The 16,752-nt window shown below is 37.1% G+C and overlaps 1 protein-coding gene across 1 annotated transcript in view; it reads right to left on the bottom strand.

Moving 5' to 3' along the window:
• The window catches only part of TMEM163 (transmembrane protein 163), a 97,893-nt gene extending 83,989 nt beyond the window's left edge, over positions 1-13,904 (bottom strand). The window contains exons 1-3 of the mRNA XM_035897885.1: positions 13,900-13,904; positions 12,867-12,919; positions 12,312-12,431 (exon numbers count right to left, since the gene is read on the bottom strand). Coding sequence (XP_035753778.1) covers positions 12,312-12,431; positions 12,867-12,919; positions 13,900-13,904 — 178 coding nt within the window. The remainder of the gene's footprint in view (positions 1-12,311; positions 12,432-12,866; positions 12,920-13,899) is intronic.
• Positions 13,905-16,752: the final 2,848 nt, after the last annotated feature.

Here is a 16,752-nt window from a genome sequence, read left to right on the forward strand (position 1 = left end):
GCAGCTTTAAGCTGTAAAAAGTTCTTTCCAACATCTACCTGACCAATGAAAATGGTTACTCAAAGAAACAGAAGACAGACAAGTTTCCCAGCACTGAAACACAAATGTTAACAGCATTTACCTTTCCTTACCATCTACAAAAGGGAGGAAAAAAAGAAGAAAAAAAAAAAAAAAAAAGAAAAGGTCCAAGTCCCTAAGTACTTAACTTCATGAACCTTGAGGGGCACTGCACAATGTGAAGCTATTCCACCAACAGCCACCACCATAAACAACTGCACAATCCCATCCTCTTACTCTTAATAGCCTAGCAGGGCCTTTACTGTGTTCCAGGTCAGCAGCAAGCGGGCTAACTGCATCACCAAAATACAAGCAAGAGTAATGCCACATTCCTCAAAACCCACCAACCCAAAACACATCACTCAGCTGTAAAGTTACTACTGCCCAGGCAACAAGAAGTCAAATACATCTAAACACATTCAATCACAGGCATTACAGCACTAAAAATTCTGACTTTGAAAGAGCTTTCACAAGATAAATCACAACAAACTGTAGAAATTATCCCACAAATCAGTAAGTCTAGTACTGAGACGAAGCAGCCTGCAATACCTGCCTGGAACTGTACATACAAAATTCAGAGCATGTTGTCACTATGGAAGACTTAGGATACACATAAACGTGTCAACTACTATATAGCAAAACACTCCAATTTTTTGGCAGAAAATTCAGTTACTTTTTCATGTATCAAAACCTGATGTATGCAGATGGAGAACAAGCTTACAGCAGTAAAATCATTTTCCCAAGGCTACAAAGAAAGCTTGGGCTATGCCAAGGATTAGAATAGTCCCTGGAGCTAATTCTTGGCCCGGGCTCTATGAACCTAGCAGGATCTGAGTTAGCGTTAATTCACCTTTTTTCCTCAGCATTTAAAAATGCTTCTGAGAATTTAAACAGGCTGCCTTAAAGAAATACTATCTCACAAAAATGAGGGACAAAACAAGAGTAACTATCAAAAAAACCAAGAAAATGCTAGAAGGAGACATAAGCCTGAAAACACCTCATCTACTGTAAGTTCAACCTATCGCTTGCCATAAGCTTTAGGGCCAGATGCTTATCTGTTTCAAGTTGAAATAAACCCATGGAAGGCAACAAATCCATGTACATTTCCTCCAACTGAAGATCTGTCCCTATAAAACATTTTAAGTTTATCTAGGAGATTTCAAGTCTAAAGAGTCCATAAGCCATTCAACATTACTTGCAACGTTATCCCATAAATCCAGGTCTTGTTTTCATCCACCAGATGCTTCTCAGCAGGGAAATGTACACACGATAACCCAATGAGTATTTCTTAGTGGGAGAGTAACAGGAAATCTCCCTTTGAGTAAGGTTTGCTCAAGTATTCACCAGGATTCAAAATAACAAAATTGGATCATTTTGCTGCCCACATCTCAATATCAGATATACTTTTTACACATGCACAAGCAGTAACTACGGTTTTTACACAATCAGAACTCACATGGTGAAAGGCTCTTAACTGTGAATTTTACCTCCTTAACTAAAAATCTGTAAAAATTAATTTGCCGACCTATTTTTTCCATGGCTAAAGAGAGAATTGTTAAACAATCTCTTCTTTTCTTGTTGCAGTTAATTACACACAGAAATATCAACTCATGCTAAATAAAAAGGAGACACAGTTTATTATTAGTTTCTAATGTACCACAAAGACAGGTAAATGAATTGGCTTTTGGATACTATTAGTTCCACATAGTTAGACATTATAGTCTGATACATGTTAGCCACAGCACCAAATCAGAGAATAGTGATGTCTGTCAAGTTGGGAGGTAGGCAATAGTCCTCCAGGCGTACATATGGCCCTCATTTGCTCTCTTAAAACACAAGCGAAGACTGATGCCTTTCACCTGCCTTTCCGTAACCCCAGCAGCATGCACTTACATACATACAAACTGATCAACATAAAACAACCCTAGTACGGGGCTGTCTTATTTTTTCTTGTGCTGTTTAGCAGCTTTCTCGTAACTCCTTAGCCATGTACTTAAGAAGTGATCTGCCACCACTGCAATCACTAGCAGTTTTGTCACTAGCTTCCACAATGCTGGCCAGGTCTGATGCTGGTTACTTGGCTCTGCCCTATGTTTTCCATGGAACTGTTTCTGGGATTATCTCAATTCACACTGAATGTGAATTTAACTGTTCCAAACACCACAAATCTGTTATTAAATATCTGAAGCCATTTGTTGCCTTGAAAGAGCATTCCTATTATGGAAGGATCACAAATCATTCTTTTGATCCAAGTAAAGTAAGTTATATGGCTTCTACGAAACACTGTTTCTAAGGAACTCCTTTCTAATTTGGACTTCAGCATTTCATGTAAACCTTAACCAAAGTTGTCTATCAGACCTACCAGAATGGGAAGGCATGGAGCTATTTTTATTTTCCCCAGCTATACATCCCAGCTGACACTGCAGGCTATATTTCCATTCTATTAAATCTCCCCCTGAACAATAATAAATCTTTCCTCTAAAATTTGAGATTTTTCTTTTCAGAGCCTGGGGAAATACTGTCATTCCTTGGCCATTGATATGTTTTATTAAAAATGTGATCTGAAGACAACGCACTTAGAGATATTATTTTCTTCACCTTGATATATTGAAAAGATACGTTATACTTAACAGTTCCTTGACGCATAATCTTTAATAGCAGAAGATAAACAGTCTTTATATCTGATGAGAAATCTTCATTTAGGATTCAGCTGAGGATCCTGTTCTGCAGTAGATGTTACTCATTTTCTCAGTAGCATCAAAATAGCCCAAAGATCTCTCCAGAAAGGCAGAGTTTGTGGCGCAAGTACCAAAAGCCACTTACTCTGCAAAAGTTCCTGGAAGGCAGATGCCTCTTGTCTAACTATTTTTATGGTATTTGTCAGACTAACCCCCTTCCTCTGCAGTTTTTCTGTCTAGCAAAAATACCAGCTGGTTATTTCTGGTCACTCTTCTTTCACAAAGCACTGACTAATCTGCTTCTTCTAACTCTGAAGCTAAGCTTGTCTGTCCCTTTTTCTGCACATCCAGAGAAAAAAAGAATGGTAATGGGTCACACATAAAAGCTAAGAGCTCTTTATGGTTTTGTCTGGAGAAGGCTGGTTTGCAAATGAAGGTTAGTGTCTATTAAAAATTATCTTGCCTTCACCAACCTCCAGACTTTGGGTTCCAGTCTTTACCAAAGAGTTATGATAATTCTTATTTGAACAAAACTAATTGAACCATGTTGTACTACTCTTTTAATATAATGTGTCAGAGTTTTCCAATCTTTCAACCTGAAAGACTTGGCCAACTGACACTACAGTTGCTTGACAGGATATCAAAATCTACAAATGCAAAATAGAGATCAGAGAAACTGTAGATTCTTATAATCCAAGTAACCACCCCTCAACAAAAAAAAAAAAAAAAAAAAAAAAAACACCAAAAAACCACCAAATGACCCAAGCCCACAGTATTTTTTACCTATTTTTATTTTAGACTAATATTTGTGTAATATTTTCAGTAAAGTACAATAATGGATTGATCAAACCACACACACACATTGTTTCACAATGCACCAGAAATGCATACCACTACAGTGGACAAGCACAGCTGTTTAACAGAGCATATTGGGGTTCTATTACAGCTTATCACCTACAACAATAAATTTTTTTTTCAAATGAAATAGTAGCTTAATTTATCAAAATCAATCAGTATTAACTTCCTTTTTCTAAGAGTGTCATAGCACGTAACAAATAGGAGTATCTAGGACCTAAGTTTTATGGTCTTGCTGGTGGTATTTTCAGAAACAAGAGAGCCCTTCAGTTAATACTGGGATATTAACTTCAGAAGGGCAGTGCTACCTATTCAAAGAACATCACCCTCTGTTATAACAGATTTTCTCCGCTACCACTCTGTATATATCCACAGACTCTTCGATGCTCCTATTTCTCATCTAGCACTACCATTGCTTCACCAGAGTTGGCAACAGGGAAGCACGTGTGTCAGCAACCAAAATTACGCTCTACCACAACATGGTATAGATCTGCTGGGAGCTATATAGCCTTGTAAAACAGCAGATATTATTTATGCAATTATTTCACTGTCATCAAGTTCCTCCTACAGTGCAGGCATACCAAAACAAGATGAGTCATCTGCAAATAGAATTCTGTACTGAAAAAGTATAAAAATCTAACAAGTTTCAACTTTCAGCGAAAGGAACTCAAACACTGTTACTGAAAAATCAGAGAATAAGTGCCAAGAAGTAAACACCAAGCACTATCAACCTCCCCAGTAAAGCAAAACAGTTATAAATGTTATTAAAAAAAATAAATCAGGTACAAGTTTACATTTCGTTATTTACATTTTGTTGTCTACAAAGTTAAAACACATGAATATTTTAAAATTTCTGGCAGAAGTAAAGAAAACCTAAGGAAAAGAAAGCTGCATTCTTATTTTCATCACTTTCACTGCTGCATGAGAAGTTTTTTCAAATTCAGTGGTAATTTACAACCTCACAGACTTCAAATAATTAAGTGATACTGTACAATGAATATTAAACATCCATTTTCTTTCATTAACCTTGATTTTCAGTTCCAGATACAAAGAACTACAAGTTCATCTTTACCAATAAGCAAAGAAGCACATTTTTAAATTGGAAGAGTAGAGAAATTATCTCACGATCTATGAAAATCAAATTCTGCTGGTGCATCAGGCATTCATAAAGAAATCTGTTAACACATTTGTGCCTTTGCACAAGAGGTGAGCCTGCAACAACTGAGGTACTACTTTGTGGAACTGATACTACATCAATTCATTGAAAATACATTTGACTTCTAAAACTGCAGTGATGTTCCTTCAAAGAGCAGCTGTATAACCACTAACCTATGTGATATACCAAATAAAGTGAGAGCAGCAATTCAGACTTCTAACTAGAGGATCATTTAAACTCAATTTTGTACAGAAAAAGTCAAACAGTTTTTTATGTACAATAGTTAATACCAATCACATGCAATAAACCTCATATTCCTTCCTTTTCTAACTATTTTTGTCTACTTTTAGCCAAGATACACATTTTCAATCCATTACAGGCTAGGGATGGCTGCAGGGCACATCATTCCCACACAACCCAGTTATAGCCAAGTGGCATGCCTAAAACCCTCCCCATTAAGTGTTCAGTTCTTCTTTTCCCATACGCAAAATTCAGCCTCTACCTACATCGATCTCTAATGGCACAGTATAATTCTGTCTGGGATATGAGTAGGATCCATGACACCAGCCAATTACTTACCATTGCCTAGTTATTTACCTTACTTATTTGTATATTGTATCTTACTACATAGTTGGAACCTCTGAATCATCAAACACAAAGTTGCCTTTAAAGGAATCCTAGCACAGATCTGATCGCAAAACTGAAGACCAAATTCTGAGTGTCTATAATCTCTTGATATAAAATAAATATAACATATATTAGAATATGTATATAATGTATATTTTGTATGGTATCAATTACGTAATATAATATAGATGTTAATTCATTTAAAGGGCATTACAGTTCTTACTGATCTACAAACTCATTTCTGACTTTTGCACAAAAAAACCCCACAATCTCAGAAAGCAAAAATAACTGAGGAAAGAACTGTGATTATGATTTTACACTAAATAGTGTAGATTTAACATACTTGTGAGTTCCTCATTCTTCATGAAATGATGTTATAGTGCTATTTTTCCCTCAATATCAGCATCATATTTTAATTTCAAAATTCTTTGGGATGATCTTCTTTCATGAGGAAGGAATCACTACTTACCACAAGGAACGATTAAGTCGCAATTTTCTAATGCAAAAATACAACAGGCTCATATGTTTCCAAGGTTAGCATTTAAACACAAACTCAGTTGTTTTAATAAACTTCCACCACAGCAACAATATTTTTTTAAATTGTTTACTGTTCAAATACATAGACAGAGATCATTACACAGCCTGTTCTAGATTTCACAGACTTCTATCATCATTTTGCCTGCCAACTAAGGAAAAGATTTCATGATGTGTGAAGCACTGCAGATTTTAGACCTATACTTCTGTTCAACAGCTATCAGTCTTGAGCTTGACATCCATATGCTATTTTCTCCTCCCAAGAAAGTCACTTAGAGTTTTGTACACCTAAAAAAAGACCAGTCCTTACTGGCCTCTCACTTCATTTTCAGTGAATGAAAATTGCATTTTGCTCTTACTAAGTACAGACTGACCTACACAGAAGGCTATCTTTTGCCAGTGCTGCACAGGCAATAGATTTTTTTGTCCTTTAGATCTTGCATATAACATGGTTAGGACCAAACTCTGCTTTCAATTGTAGTGATGCAACTATAATGAGGATCATAGGGTTGCACAAGTGTCACCAATATCAGAACTCTACCTTGGGAATTTAAGCTCTATATTTCATTAACACTTCTGTGAGACTACAGCCCTGAAGCATCTGTCTTTTTGTAACTGATGTAATTAAATGCCCTGAGAAATATGCAAAATGAGGGATCTGCATACTATCACACAGCAGTTCCATGCTGTACTTAGCCTTTACTTGGTTTTAAGTGTCTGCATGGTACTGTGACTTGAAATGTAACTCTCTGAATAAATGTAATGTCCTCTACTGCAAAAAAAAAAAAAAAAAAAAAAAAAACCTCTCAGGTCTTTATGAGTGAGAAATGCAATTCTGTACAGCTCCTGGAAGAGAAAAACACAAAGACAAGACTTTTTATGTGGTCAGTGATCCCGGAGAATTCTGTTTAGGTACCCAGCTGAGACACTCTAAAACAGGCCTGAGTTCTGAATGCCCATCATTTCCCTGAAATTCCATGACCTTTATAGAATGCTGAATGGGATATCCAAAGCAAAGAGCCTCAGAACCATGAACATTCACCTACATTCTTTATTAGTAGCAGTATTCTTATTCACAGCTGTGCCCAGGGTATACTAAGTACTGTGCCAACATAAGGGAAAGCCCACATATATTTAATTTTTCAAGCAATAGGAATGGGTCACTGGGAAAATGATACATTCATCAATAAATTAATGTAGTCACTCCCTAACTCAGCTGTCTGAGTAATATGCCTGAGATGAGGAGTGACAGATGACATCAATACATTCACATCTGAGCATCCAGAGAATAATACCTTCAATTGCTCTATGTTTGTACCATATAACTCCATTTGCAGTGCACTGGAGTACCATAATAGGGGAGGAGAATCAGCAGTCATTTCCTACAGCTAACCAAAATGAGATTTTTATGGCTCAATTTAGTCATTCCAGTGAAGAAAGTGGACCTGGATCCATACTTTCTAAGGTTTGTTGGCATTTGAATCCGTCTGTTAGAGTCTGAACTGGCATGAAGCTTTAATCTGAAAGCAATCTCTATCCTGAAATTCCTAAGTGTATGGACCATGCATTTCAAACAAAATGCCTCTCTCATCCCAGTATGTGGAAGCTCGCTTTAATGAATTATTTTTCAGTAATTCATTTTGAAACACAAATGATTTTGTATCCAAAATCAGAATGTCAGTTTCTTTGCATTTACTTGTAATATCTTAGGCATGGGCCAATAGCTGATCCTATAAAATATTCCCACTTACAGAATTGTATCTAACAAGTTTCCATCTGAAATGCTATACAGAATAATAGAATTCACCCTCTCAAAATAACAGTGCATATTTACAAGAGACTAAACACTTACCAGGATAGGACCTCAAATCATAGACCTATTAGTTGCAATCAAGTTTTCAGTTATTTCTACAAGGCTAAACCATAAATATGTCTGCGGTGATCTAGAAGGAGTGATCTCTAAAGCAACCATGATGACAGATTTCACAATCTGCCTGCTATTTCCCAGCATTTTGCAAATAGCCCAGGGTCAAGTCTTCCCGTGACGCTTTAGCATGCAGGGCCTATTCAGGCGTGCTCTGACCACACTGGGACAGGCTGTCTGCAAGTTCCATCTCGACGGCTGCCTCATGAAAGCCCTTTACAAAGCTTACATTTACAAAGGCATACATTCTAAATCTTTACCCAATCTCTGACTACAAAGAGAGCTTTTAGTGCAGAATTTGGTCTATACATTGTTTTGATACATTGATATGACTACTCTATTCACTGTGAAACAATTTTAGCTAATCAGATCAGGAAGATGAATGAACAGGCTACTTTCTGTGAATCACAAGTCTACACCGGACAAGAAATACCAGATAGAATGAGTCTGTTTTCTACTTTGACATTATTATCAGAGATTAGCTTCTTGAGCAGAAATTAAACTACAACAGAAAAGCTGTATTTGTGTATTTAAAAATTATGTTTTACTAACGTAAATGTCAAGAAAATCCGAAGTTCCATACCACCTGTAATGGTCCCTCATCCTCTATTATGATTTTGCAGCAAGACTCAGTATGAACCTACAATACTGCAGCTATAGAAATTACAGTTGTTATTATGAAATGATTTAGACTGCAGCTTTATACTACACATATGTATGTTGCAAAAAAAGATGCTCATATTATGTTATCATTCTTTTCTTATATTATTGTAAGCCAGAAACAATTATATTAAAATTATTATTCCAGTACTTACTTGGGGTGCTAAGGAATAAATTAATGTTCATTTTAGTAATTCTTACCATGCCCAGTCTCAGTTTATTACTATATATTTAAGAAAACGTAAATCCACTCTTGATGAGAATTCTACAAGCATGCATATTTCAGGCAGCATCAAAATGAAAAGTGAAATGAACTTACTCATCAGGCATTGCTCAGTATCTGACCATAAAAGTACTGCGCAAAACCACAAATGTCAGAATATGCATCACTGATTCTAAGAGACCCTAACTTTCAGCCACTAAAGATGATACCACAGGCCTCCACTGACCTCAAGAATCTTACAAATTTAAGTCTATAAAGATTTTACTGAAGCCTTGTGCAACTACATGCTGCAGAGCAACACCTTCAACAGAACTCGATGCCAGTGAGACCATGATCATTACCACACAGTGCATGAGCTGCATTTAGAGACAGCAGCTGAAGCTTCCAAATGGTCTTTTACAAGTACAGCATTTCTGTAGTAAAATTAAGTGTATTAAGTACTGCATAGTAAGAGATCTGTTCTTTCAGCTAAGGGGAAAAGCTGATTTTATGGTCCAAGTCCTACTTCTCAATATTAGTGAATAAAAGATGACAATTTCATTTTCCCCTAAGCAGCCGTTCTGCTCCATATCCAGCCTAGCCTAGTTTAGATTTCCAAACCTAAAGAGACCAAACACTTTTTGATGTGTAAGTCAGCACTTCATCTTCTGCATTACGGTATTTCAGGCCACAAAACAGCCCATCCCAGAGAGAATGCATACCATACACCTGTTATGTAGCAAATACACCTGTATATAGGTATATCATAATTTGAATTTATACACCTTTATAATACACCATAGACAGGTCCCTTTAATAATAAGTCTAACACACGAAGTTCAGATCAATGGATCTCACACCTCATATGCACAGATCATTACCTAATAAAGAAACTACTTTATGAATTCAGATCAATGTAAGATTTATCAATCTCTTTCAACATTACCAAGTGAAAGAAGATCAGGGTTCAGCTGGGTCATTATCATAAGCCCACCAAAAGAAAACATATCATACCATTCCAACTTACGCTAATGCCAGAAAAATATAGCTTTGGAAGCAACCAGACCGGTCTTGTAAGGAAGGATTGTGACCAAGCTGCAGCACTCAGGGGAGGGGGCAGACCATAAAAAAAGGAAAGGAAGTCTAGTTACAAACACCTGATTGGAAAAGGAGGCTCCTGAATTACTTCCCCGCTCTCCCCACAGACCATGCACACTGGTATCACCCCCCTCAGTATTTTTCTTACTCTCCATATCCTCCATTTCTTCAACTACAGTTATCAAGTAACATCCTGGCCTGTTATCTTTATTATATCATGTGCTGCTGCAAAAGCAGCACTGTAAGACACACTTGCAAGAAAGTATTTTGAAGCCTATAAGAAGATAAAACAGAAACTTACAGAAAGAATATATAGGGGGATCAGAAAGAGTAGCGAGAACACAGTCAGCGTAGCCTGACAATTAGCACAGCAGGTCCCCATTTTTCACTGAAATGGAACATCAGGGCTGTATTGCTAACAATTTACCATTACAGACAAGAAGTAAAACAGAAACAGGATGCTTTAAATAGCAGGTGTTTGCAAAGAATTGGCAGTGTCAGACACCCCGAAGTGACAACTAGTCATTTACATCAAACAGGCAGCAAACTCTGGTCACCTGGCATGTCTCCCAACTCATGGATTGGCTAGAGGAACCTGCTAAAAGGACAGCACACAGGAAGAGAGCAGCCCATGTGAGATGATAAACTGAGCAGAACTTCTGAAATGGAGGGGGGGGGGGCAAGAAATTCTAGAAGAATCACTGTATTTTCCTCAAAGATTAGAAGTTTTGATACTGAGCATATCAAAAGCCCCAGCAATGCTTTTGTGGCACATAAGTTAACTGTCAGCTGTCTACTAAGAGATTATATAGATTTAAGATGTACCTGTGTGCTGATTCCTCTTTTATTCTTCATAAATTTAGCCTCTTCAAACCACAAGGAAAGATACATTCTAAAAACATGCAATTAGTCTACTACTAACAGCTGATTTCAGTAGTTCCATTTCTATCCACTGCAACTGAGTATGCAGTCACAGTATATCCTGGCAGGGACTACCTTCTCTGCTGTTTTTTATTGGTAGGGTTTCTAAACACGACCAGAGTGCCACAAGGAAAATAGAAAATAAAAGCTTTCAGATAACCTAACTAGTACTACAAAATGTTTAAAAAGACCCTTTTAAAAGAAATTGAGTGTTTTAGTTATCCATATTACACTTATGTCTTGTAACTCTGACAAATTAAAATGTAAAATAAAATTAAGCCCTTTCTCAATATCCCCTAAAATTATATTGTTAATAGGTAACAAGGTTATTTTATAACACAGTATTTACTTCCATATTGCTTTAGTAGCGAAGACAGACTATTGCATTTTTATGAAGCAGAACAAAATGGAAACTCAGATGTCCAGCTTTCTTGTTAACATTCAAATTCTTTACAGTGTTAGATTCTGCTTTTAAGTGTTCCTTCCCTTTCTCTCCTTTCTGAATCAAGTTAGTGTACCTGTGTTTCTATATAAATTGCTCCGAGTAATATATGTTGAGTTTTCAGAGACCATTTGGCCAGATTCTAATAATCTCTCCTGGGAGCTGACACCAACTTCCAGCAGCAGGTCGTACACTGCAGATTAGAATAACAAAACACATGCTGCTGTGGCTTCAAAAAAAAAAGAAAAATAAGGCAAGTCTGTTTTTATCAAGCTGAAGAATGATGTTTTGAGACATCTTAGATGTCTTGTCTCCTAGACAGAGCTTTCCTTTTGTTTACATAAACACGTAAATCCAGTCAGTTCTGGTTTTTCCTTCTTTTAAACAGAGAATGTGCCACTGCAAAGATTTTCTTCCAGATTCCACATTTCTTTTTGTCCTTACAGTAACACAGTGTTACTTAATTGACCAAGATAGAAAGCTGCTATTTTACAAATTTGCACTAAACTAAAATATATCTTTATTTACACTATGTAGTATTTTTTCCTGTTTTTAAATAAAAAAAATATTTCATTTTTTCCATATAAAAGTGGGGGTTGGGTTTGTTGGTTTTTTTTCAAATTCTTTGTGTAAACTAGACAAATGTCTTGAAACTTAAAGAAAAACACTGACTTAAAAAGAGACTGGTATTTCTCCTCCAGATTAGCATTGTGTTAGGGTATCTGTCAGTGTAATACAGATATATATTTCTTCCTTACGATTCACTATTCTTTATTACAGCATTCCCACTACAAATCCCAGGTGGATTAAGACTTGTCATATTTGACCTCTTTGGTTAAATGCAATCCACTGCATAATGATTTTTACACTATTTTGTAAAATGAACAGTTCCACATGCATAAATGCTAGCAGGAATCAACATCTCCTGTTTCTTTCTCCGACCTTCAACAACCCTATCCTCTGCAGAAAAAAACCAACAGTTTTACTAATTTATAAGCACCATGCAGGCACAGGCAGTCTATAGAGAAACCTCTTTAGCAGTTGTGAAGAAAAAAAACATGAGAAAGCTTCCACAAAGAGAGAAATTCTGAGAGACCAAAAGGAAAAAAAAAAAAAAGGGAAGAGGTGTGAAGATTTAAAATATTCCCAATACTCACTGAAAGCAGCCACTGCAAGAGCCAGTGTGACAATAATGGAGACCCAGGAAACCCACAATGCCTTCTTTCTGTAGCTTTGAGCTTCATGAGGTTTTAGCCTTGTACTGCTTTCTAGTAAACCTGATAAGCAATAAGCAAAGAGGGTATGAACAATACATTGCTCCTTTGAAAAACACAGTTGTGTTAGTTCAGACCTAGATCACATATTTACATTCTATATTACACATAGAATCAATACAGAATCAAATCCTGCTCACATTATTAAGGTTAAGTGAATGAAGCCACCAGAAACATATGAGTAAGCAAGGAGAGCACACACAAGTTCTTTTGATTTCACATAGAAAGACCACACATCAGTCACTTAAAATGAGCACTGCAATTGTAGGGCAGTTACGAAAATTCACATCACTTACGTCTTCCACCCATACATCTACACAAGAAAGGGCTCGGCCCTATACTCACTCAGATCAAAACTCATTTCAGCACTTCAGGATCTTGAACATAATTAACATAGGAAAAAAAATAGTGTTTACCAGTCTCTGTGAAATAACCTACCGATGCACAGGAATATACTGCACATATTGAGCATTGAAGTAGAAGCAGGCACACTATCACAGTTGAAGTATAATGTCCTTCATCTGAGGTAAGAATACATCCCCATCTAGAACTAACTGAAGAACCAAATCTGTCTGTATTGCAATCAGCACGGAAGTCTGTTTAGCCCAAGGGAATGGGATAGCTCTCTCTCTTTTTTGATGCTTTCAATTTGTAAGAGTCTTTTGTCCACTCATCTTAAATTACAGAGAATAATTCAGGTTAAAAATAAAGAAAATAACAACATACTTTGGTTTTCATTCTCTCAGTCTGAGTCTTAAGCCACTTTTAAAATGCATTCAGAATTTAACATATTTGCCTTCTGTTTATCCCATCCAGATTCTTTTGTGCTTAATACATTCATCTCATTTGAAACATACATTCCTTTTCACCAGCAAGTTCCAGCTGAAATCTGCTTAACTGGAGAGAACACCTGATGGCTTTTAACTTTCTTAATTAATTACTCCAGAAAATGTGGGTGGTTTCTCTTAGATGATGATCACTTTTCAGAGGGACTTGCCTGCAAGAAATGCATTGAACTGGGGCACTGGTTTAATAGCACAACCTTTCAGTAGCTGGTCTAATGTTTTAGACAAAGGATTGAGAAACAGGGGCTCTGGCAGACTCAGCAGCAGATTAAAACATAACAGCTGAAACTGTTACCACCCTCACCTTACCCAGTTTTCTCTCTGATGGCTGTTGCCACTTTCAAGGCAGGGACACCTGATCTGGTTATCAGTGTATTCCTGAATCCACACAATGTTTAACCAAGTTTATTAATGTTAACAGATATTAATTTCAACTGACTGTAATATACTGGCTGAAAACTGCAATGGTTTTGGAATCAGTCTCTGCCTCAGGGGCAGCAATGTGTCAGCAGAGGGGCAGGCATCCAGGGGTGGTAACAAGCAATTCAAGCCACCAGATTTTATTCTGCCACTTGAAGTCTGACAAAATTACTGGTTCTAATCCTAACATAATTGGTGGGATTCACGCCATCTTGGAAAAATTCTTCATGCTTTTTTCACCTCAATTACAATAAAGCAGAGAGAGTTTCTTTACGGTAGTTCAGAAAGCCACCGTGAGAATTTCATGCTCGCCCTGTGTTTTCAGAAAATTTAAAGTGTTACCTCATTTTTGTGCTACGCACTCCCCTCTTTATGAATGGAAAAGAATTTGCAAACTTGCATGCAGGAGAATTACTAGGCCCTATATTGAAATGATGTATGTTTCTTATTGTATGCATTCTTTGTCTGTTAAATACGTGAAAGCTACCAGATGACAACTCTGAAAGGTTTGAGTCTTTTCCTGATAGTACTGCACAGCTATTTCTCACATAGCCCGCTATGTGAAGAAATATTTTATTTTCCCCAATGTTTGGCCTGTCTTCTACCACTACGTATAATGATGCACAGTTTAATTGCTGTCTGATATGAGGTAATTTAACAATACATCTTGAAATATAGGAGAGATTTCTACTAATGTAACTATAGAGAAAACACGTCTTCTCACATTTTGTGTGTTTCAACCCTCCTGCCCCCTCCCTGAACCAAAGATTTTAAATTACGGCCCAAATCTTGTTGGAATGTAAATCAAAGTAGGTTTTCTTAACCAATTTTGATTCTCAGTATTTCACACCTCAAATAAACAGAATCAGTATGACAGACATCCTCACCTGTTTCTTTCTTTAAAGACATCCTATTATTCATGCCTACAGCTCACAATTACCTGGGAAGTCCAACATACACACTCGATACTTACAAATCAAATAACAACCTAATTAAATTGAGAAATGAATAATAAGCCCCACAGCTAGTGCAGCACTGCTGATTACTATTCACATGTCAAGCACGTGTCCAGTATGACAGAGACTGCAATCCTTATAAAACTGAACCACTTCTGCCGTGTGTGTGTGTGTGTGTGTTTGTCTTTCTCAAAATGGCTGGCATATTCTAGCTGTCAGAGATGTGATCCCTTCCTTCCTAAAATAATTCAAATAAATTTTCTGTATTTACAGTTTTCATCCCTGAGAAATATCATATTATTCTCACGAGTGACCCAAGGGACGGCACACAAAAATACAAAACTCATTCACATGGCTACCAAGCCCATAGCATGACAATTATTTAGAAGCAACAACAGCTCATTAACTTACACGCAACAACACAATTCACAAGGTAAACCTCCATATTTTTTCCACTGACTGTAAGAAAACAAGTTTTAAGCATCCACAGGAGGCTGAAAGATAATCTTTCAGTATGACCTGCATTGCTACAAAAATAAATAGCTAGTATCTACTGATAAAATTCCTCTGCCCAGAAATACTGAGTAATTTTATTGCCATTAATTTATTTAACACATAGATATCCTTAAGGTAAAGAAAAGATGATGAGCTGATTAAATCCACTGGATTTTTACTTTATCTTTCAGTACCTTCATATATTAACAGATTTTCTTCCCATAAAAAAATCAGAAGGAGAAAAAACCTGCCTAACAGTTGCAGAACACAAGCTTGGCATATTTGTGAAGTGATTCTAGGATATTCTTTACCATATGCTGACTTACCAGAAGTACTTTTCTATTTGGCTAAGGGATCATTTTAAAATGTCAAGTTAGAATTTGCGGAAGAGATAAGACTAATAGAAAAATTGTTCACCTAATATGTTAATTTAAGGACCCCATCCACAAAATTATCACTGACCTGGCTCTTAAAGAGCAAATATCTTGTTCCAAAATTTAGGGTTAGTTTTTATTTTTAGCAAGCATGGAAGTATCATCTCTATAACTGGATCTGCTATGATTCATTGGAAAGGATCATAAGAAAAAGTACAATCTGAAAGGACAGACTGTAACAATTTCAACAGGGACAACCTACAAAAAGCATACCAGATTTTCCTCTACAATGACTGGGAATTATCCTGGTAGATGGAATCGGTGACTATAGGAAAGGCTAAAAGAAAGCTACTGCACAGGCCATAGAAAGAGCGTGAAGGCAGAGAAGGAAATAAAATCAGCAGCTTTAGTCTCGTCTCCCTCCTAGATAGAGATAAGGTAAGGTACAACAGACACTCTCTCTTTTTGAAATTACCCTCAATACCAAAAGGGCCAGCTTTCAACTTTAGCTCTGTCATACTGGGCACAAATTAAAATTTTCTGTAATCAAACTTCCATGTTTGAACCACAATCAAAACTCCTGATTCCCATTATTTAAAACAGAACTGAAGCCTCAGATTGCCCTCAGTCACAATGTTCTGTCTGCCATTGGCAGTGACAGCAAGGGTACCCCTGGAAAAAGGGCTGTCCCCAGCACCAACGTGACTGAAACCTGTCAGGGAAGATGGTGACTGCTCTTCCCCCTTACTTCTCATGTCTAGGATTTGTGAGCAGGCACAGGCATTTGGAAAGCTGGTGAAAGAATGGGAGATACAGGGGTTATGCGTAGGATGGGATGAAGACCGAGAACACAAAAGGGACTCTGGGATGCTGAAACCAAAAAGAGAAAGGAAGAAAAAGCAACAGAGAAGCTAAAGAAAGCCTATACGTAAAATAAAAAATGGAGACAAAATGTGTGGAAGAGGAGCCTGGAGGCATTGTGGAGGACAGGACAATGGGGGGGGTTAAAATGGCAGCTGCCTTTATGGGCAGCAGGTAAACCAGCGCCTCACACGCTGTTAACAGATGTCCAAAATAGGTGCGCTTCACATTAATGAGTAACACGGTTTGGAAGGAGGCACCATTCCATCCCAGGTCAGATATTTAGGCAAATCATAAAAAAAAAAAAAAAACGAGTTATGTGGAAGTGGGTTATACGGTAGGGGAAGGGAGACGAGGATTAAGGTTGAACGCC

The sequence above is a fragment of the Egretta garzetta genome, unplaced genomic scaffold (genome assembly GCF_000687185.1).
Source record: "Egretta garzetta isolate BGI_Z169 unplaced genomic scaffold, ASM68718v1 scaffold197, whole genome shotgun sequence".
Taxonomy (NCBI): Eukaryota; Metazoa; Chordata; class Aves; order Pelecaniformes; family Ardeidae; genus Egretta; species Egretta garzetta.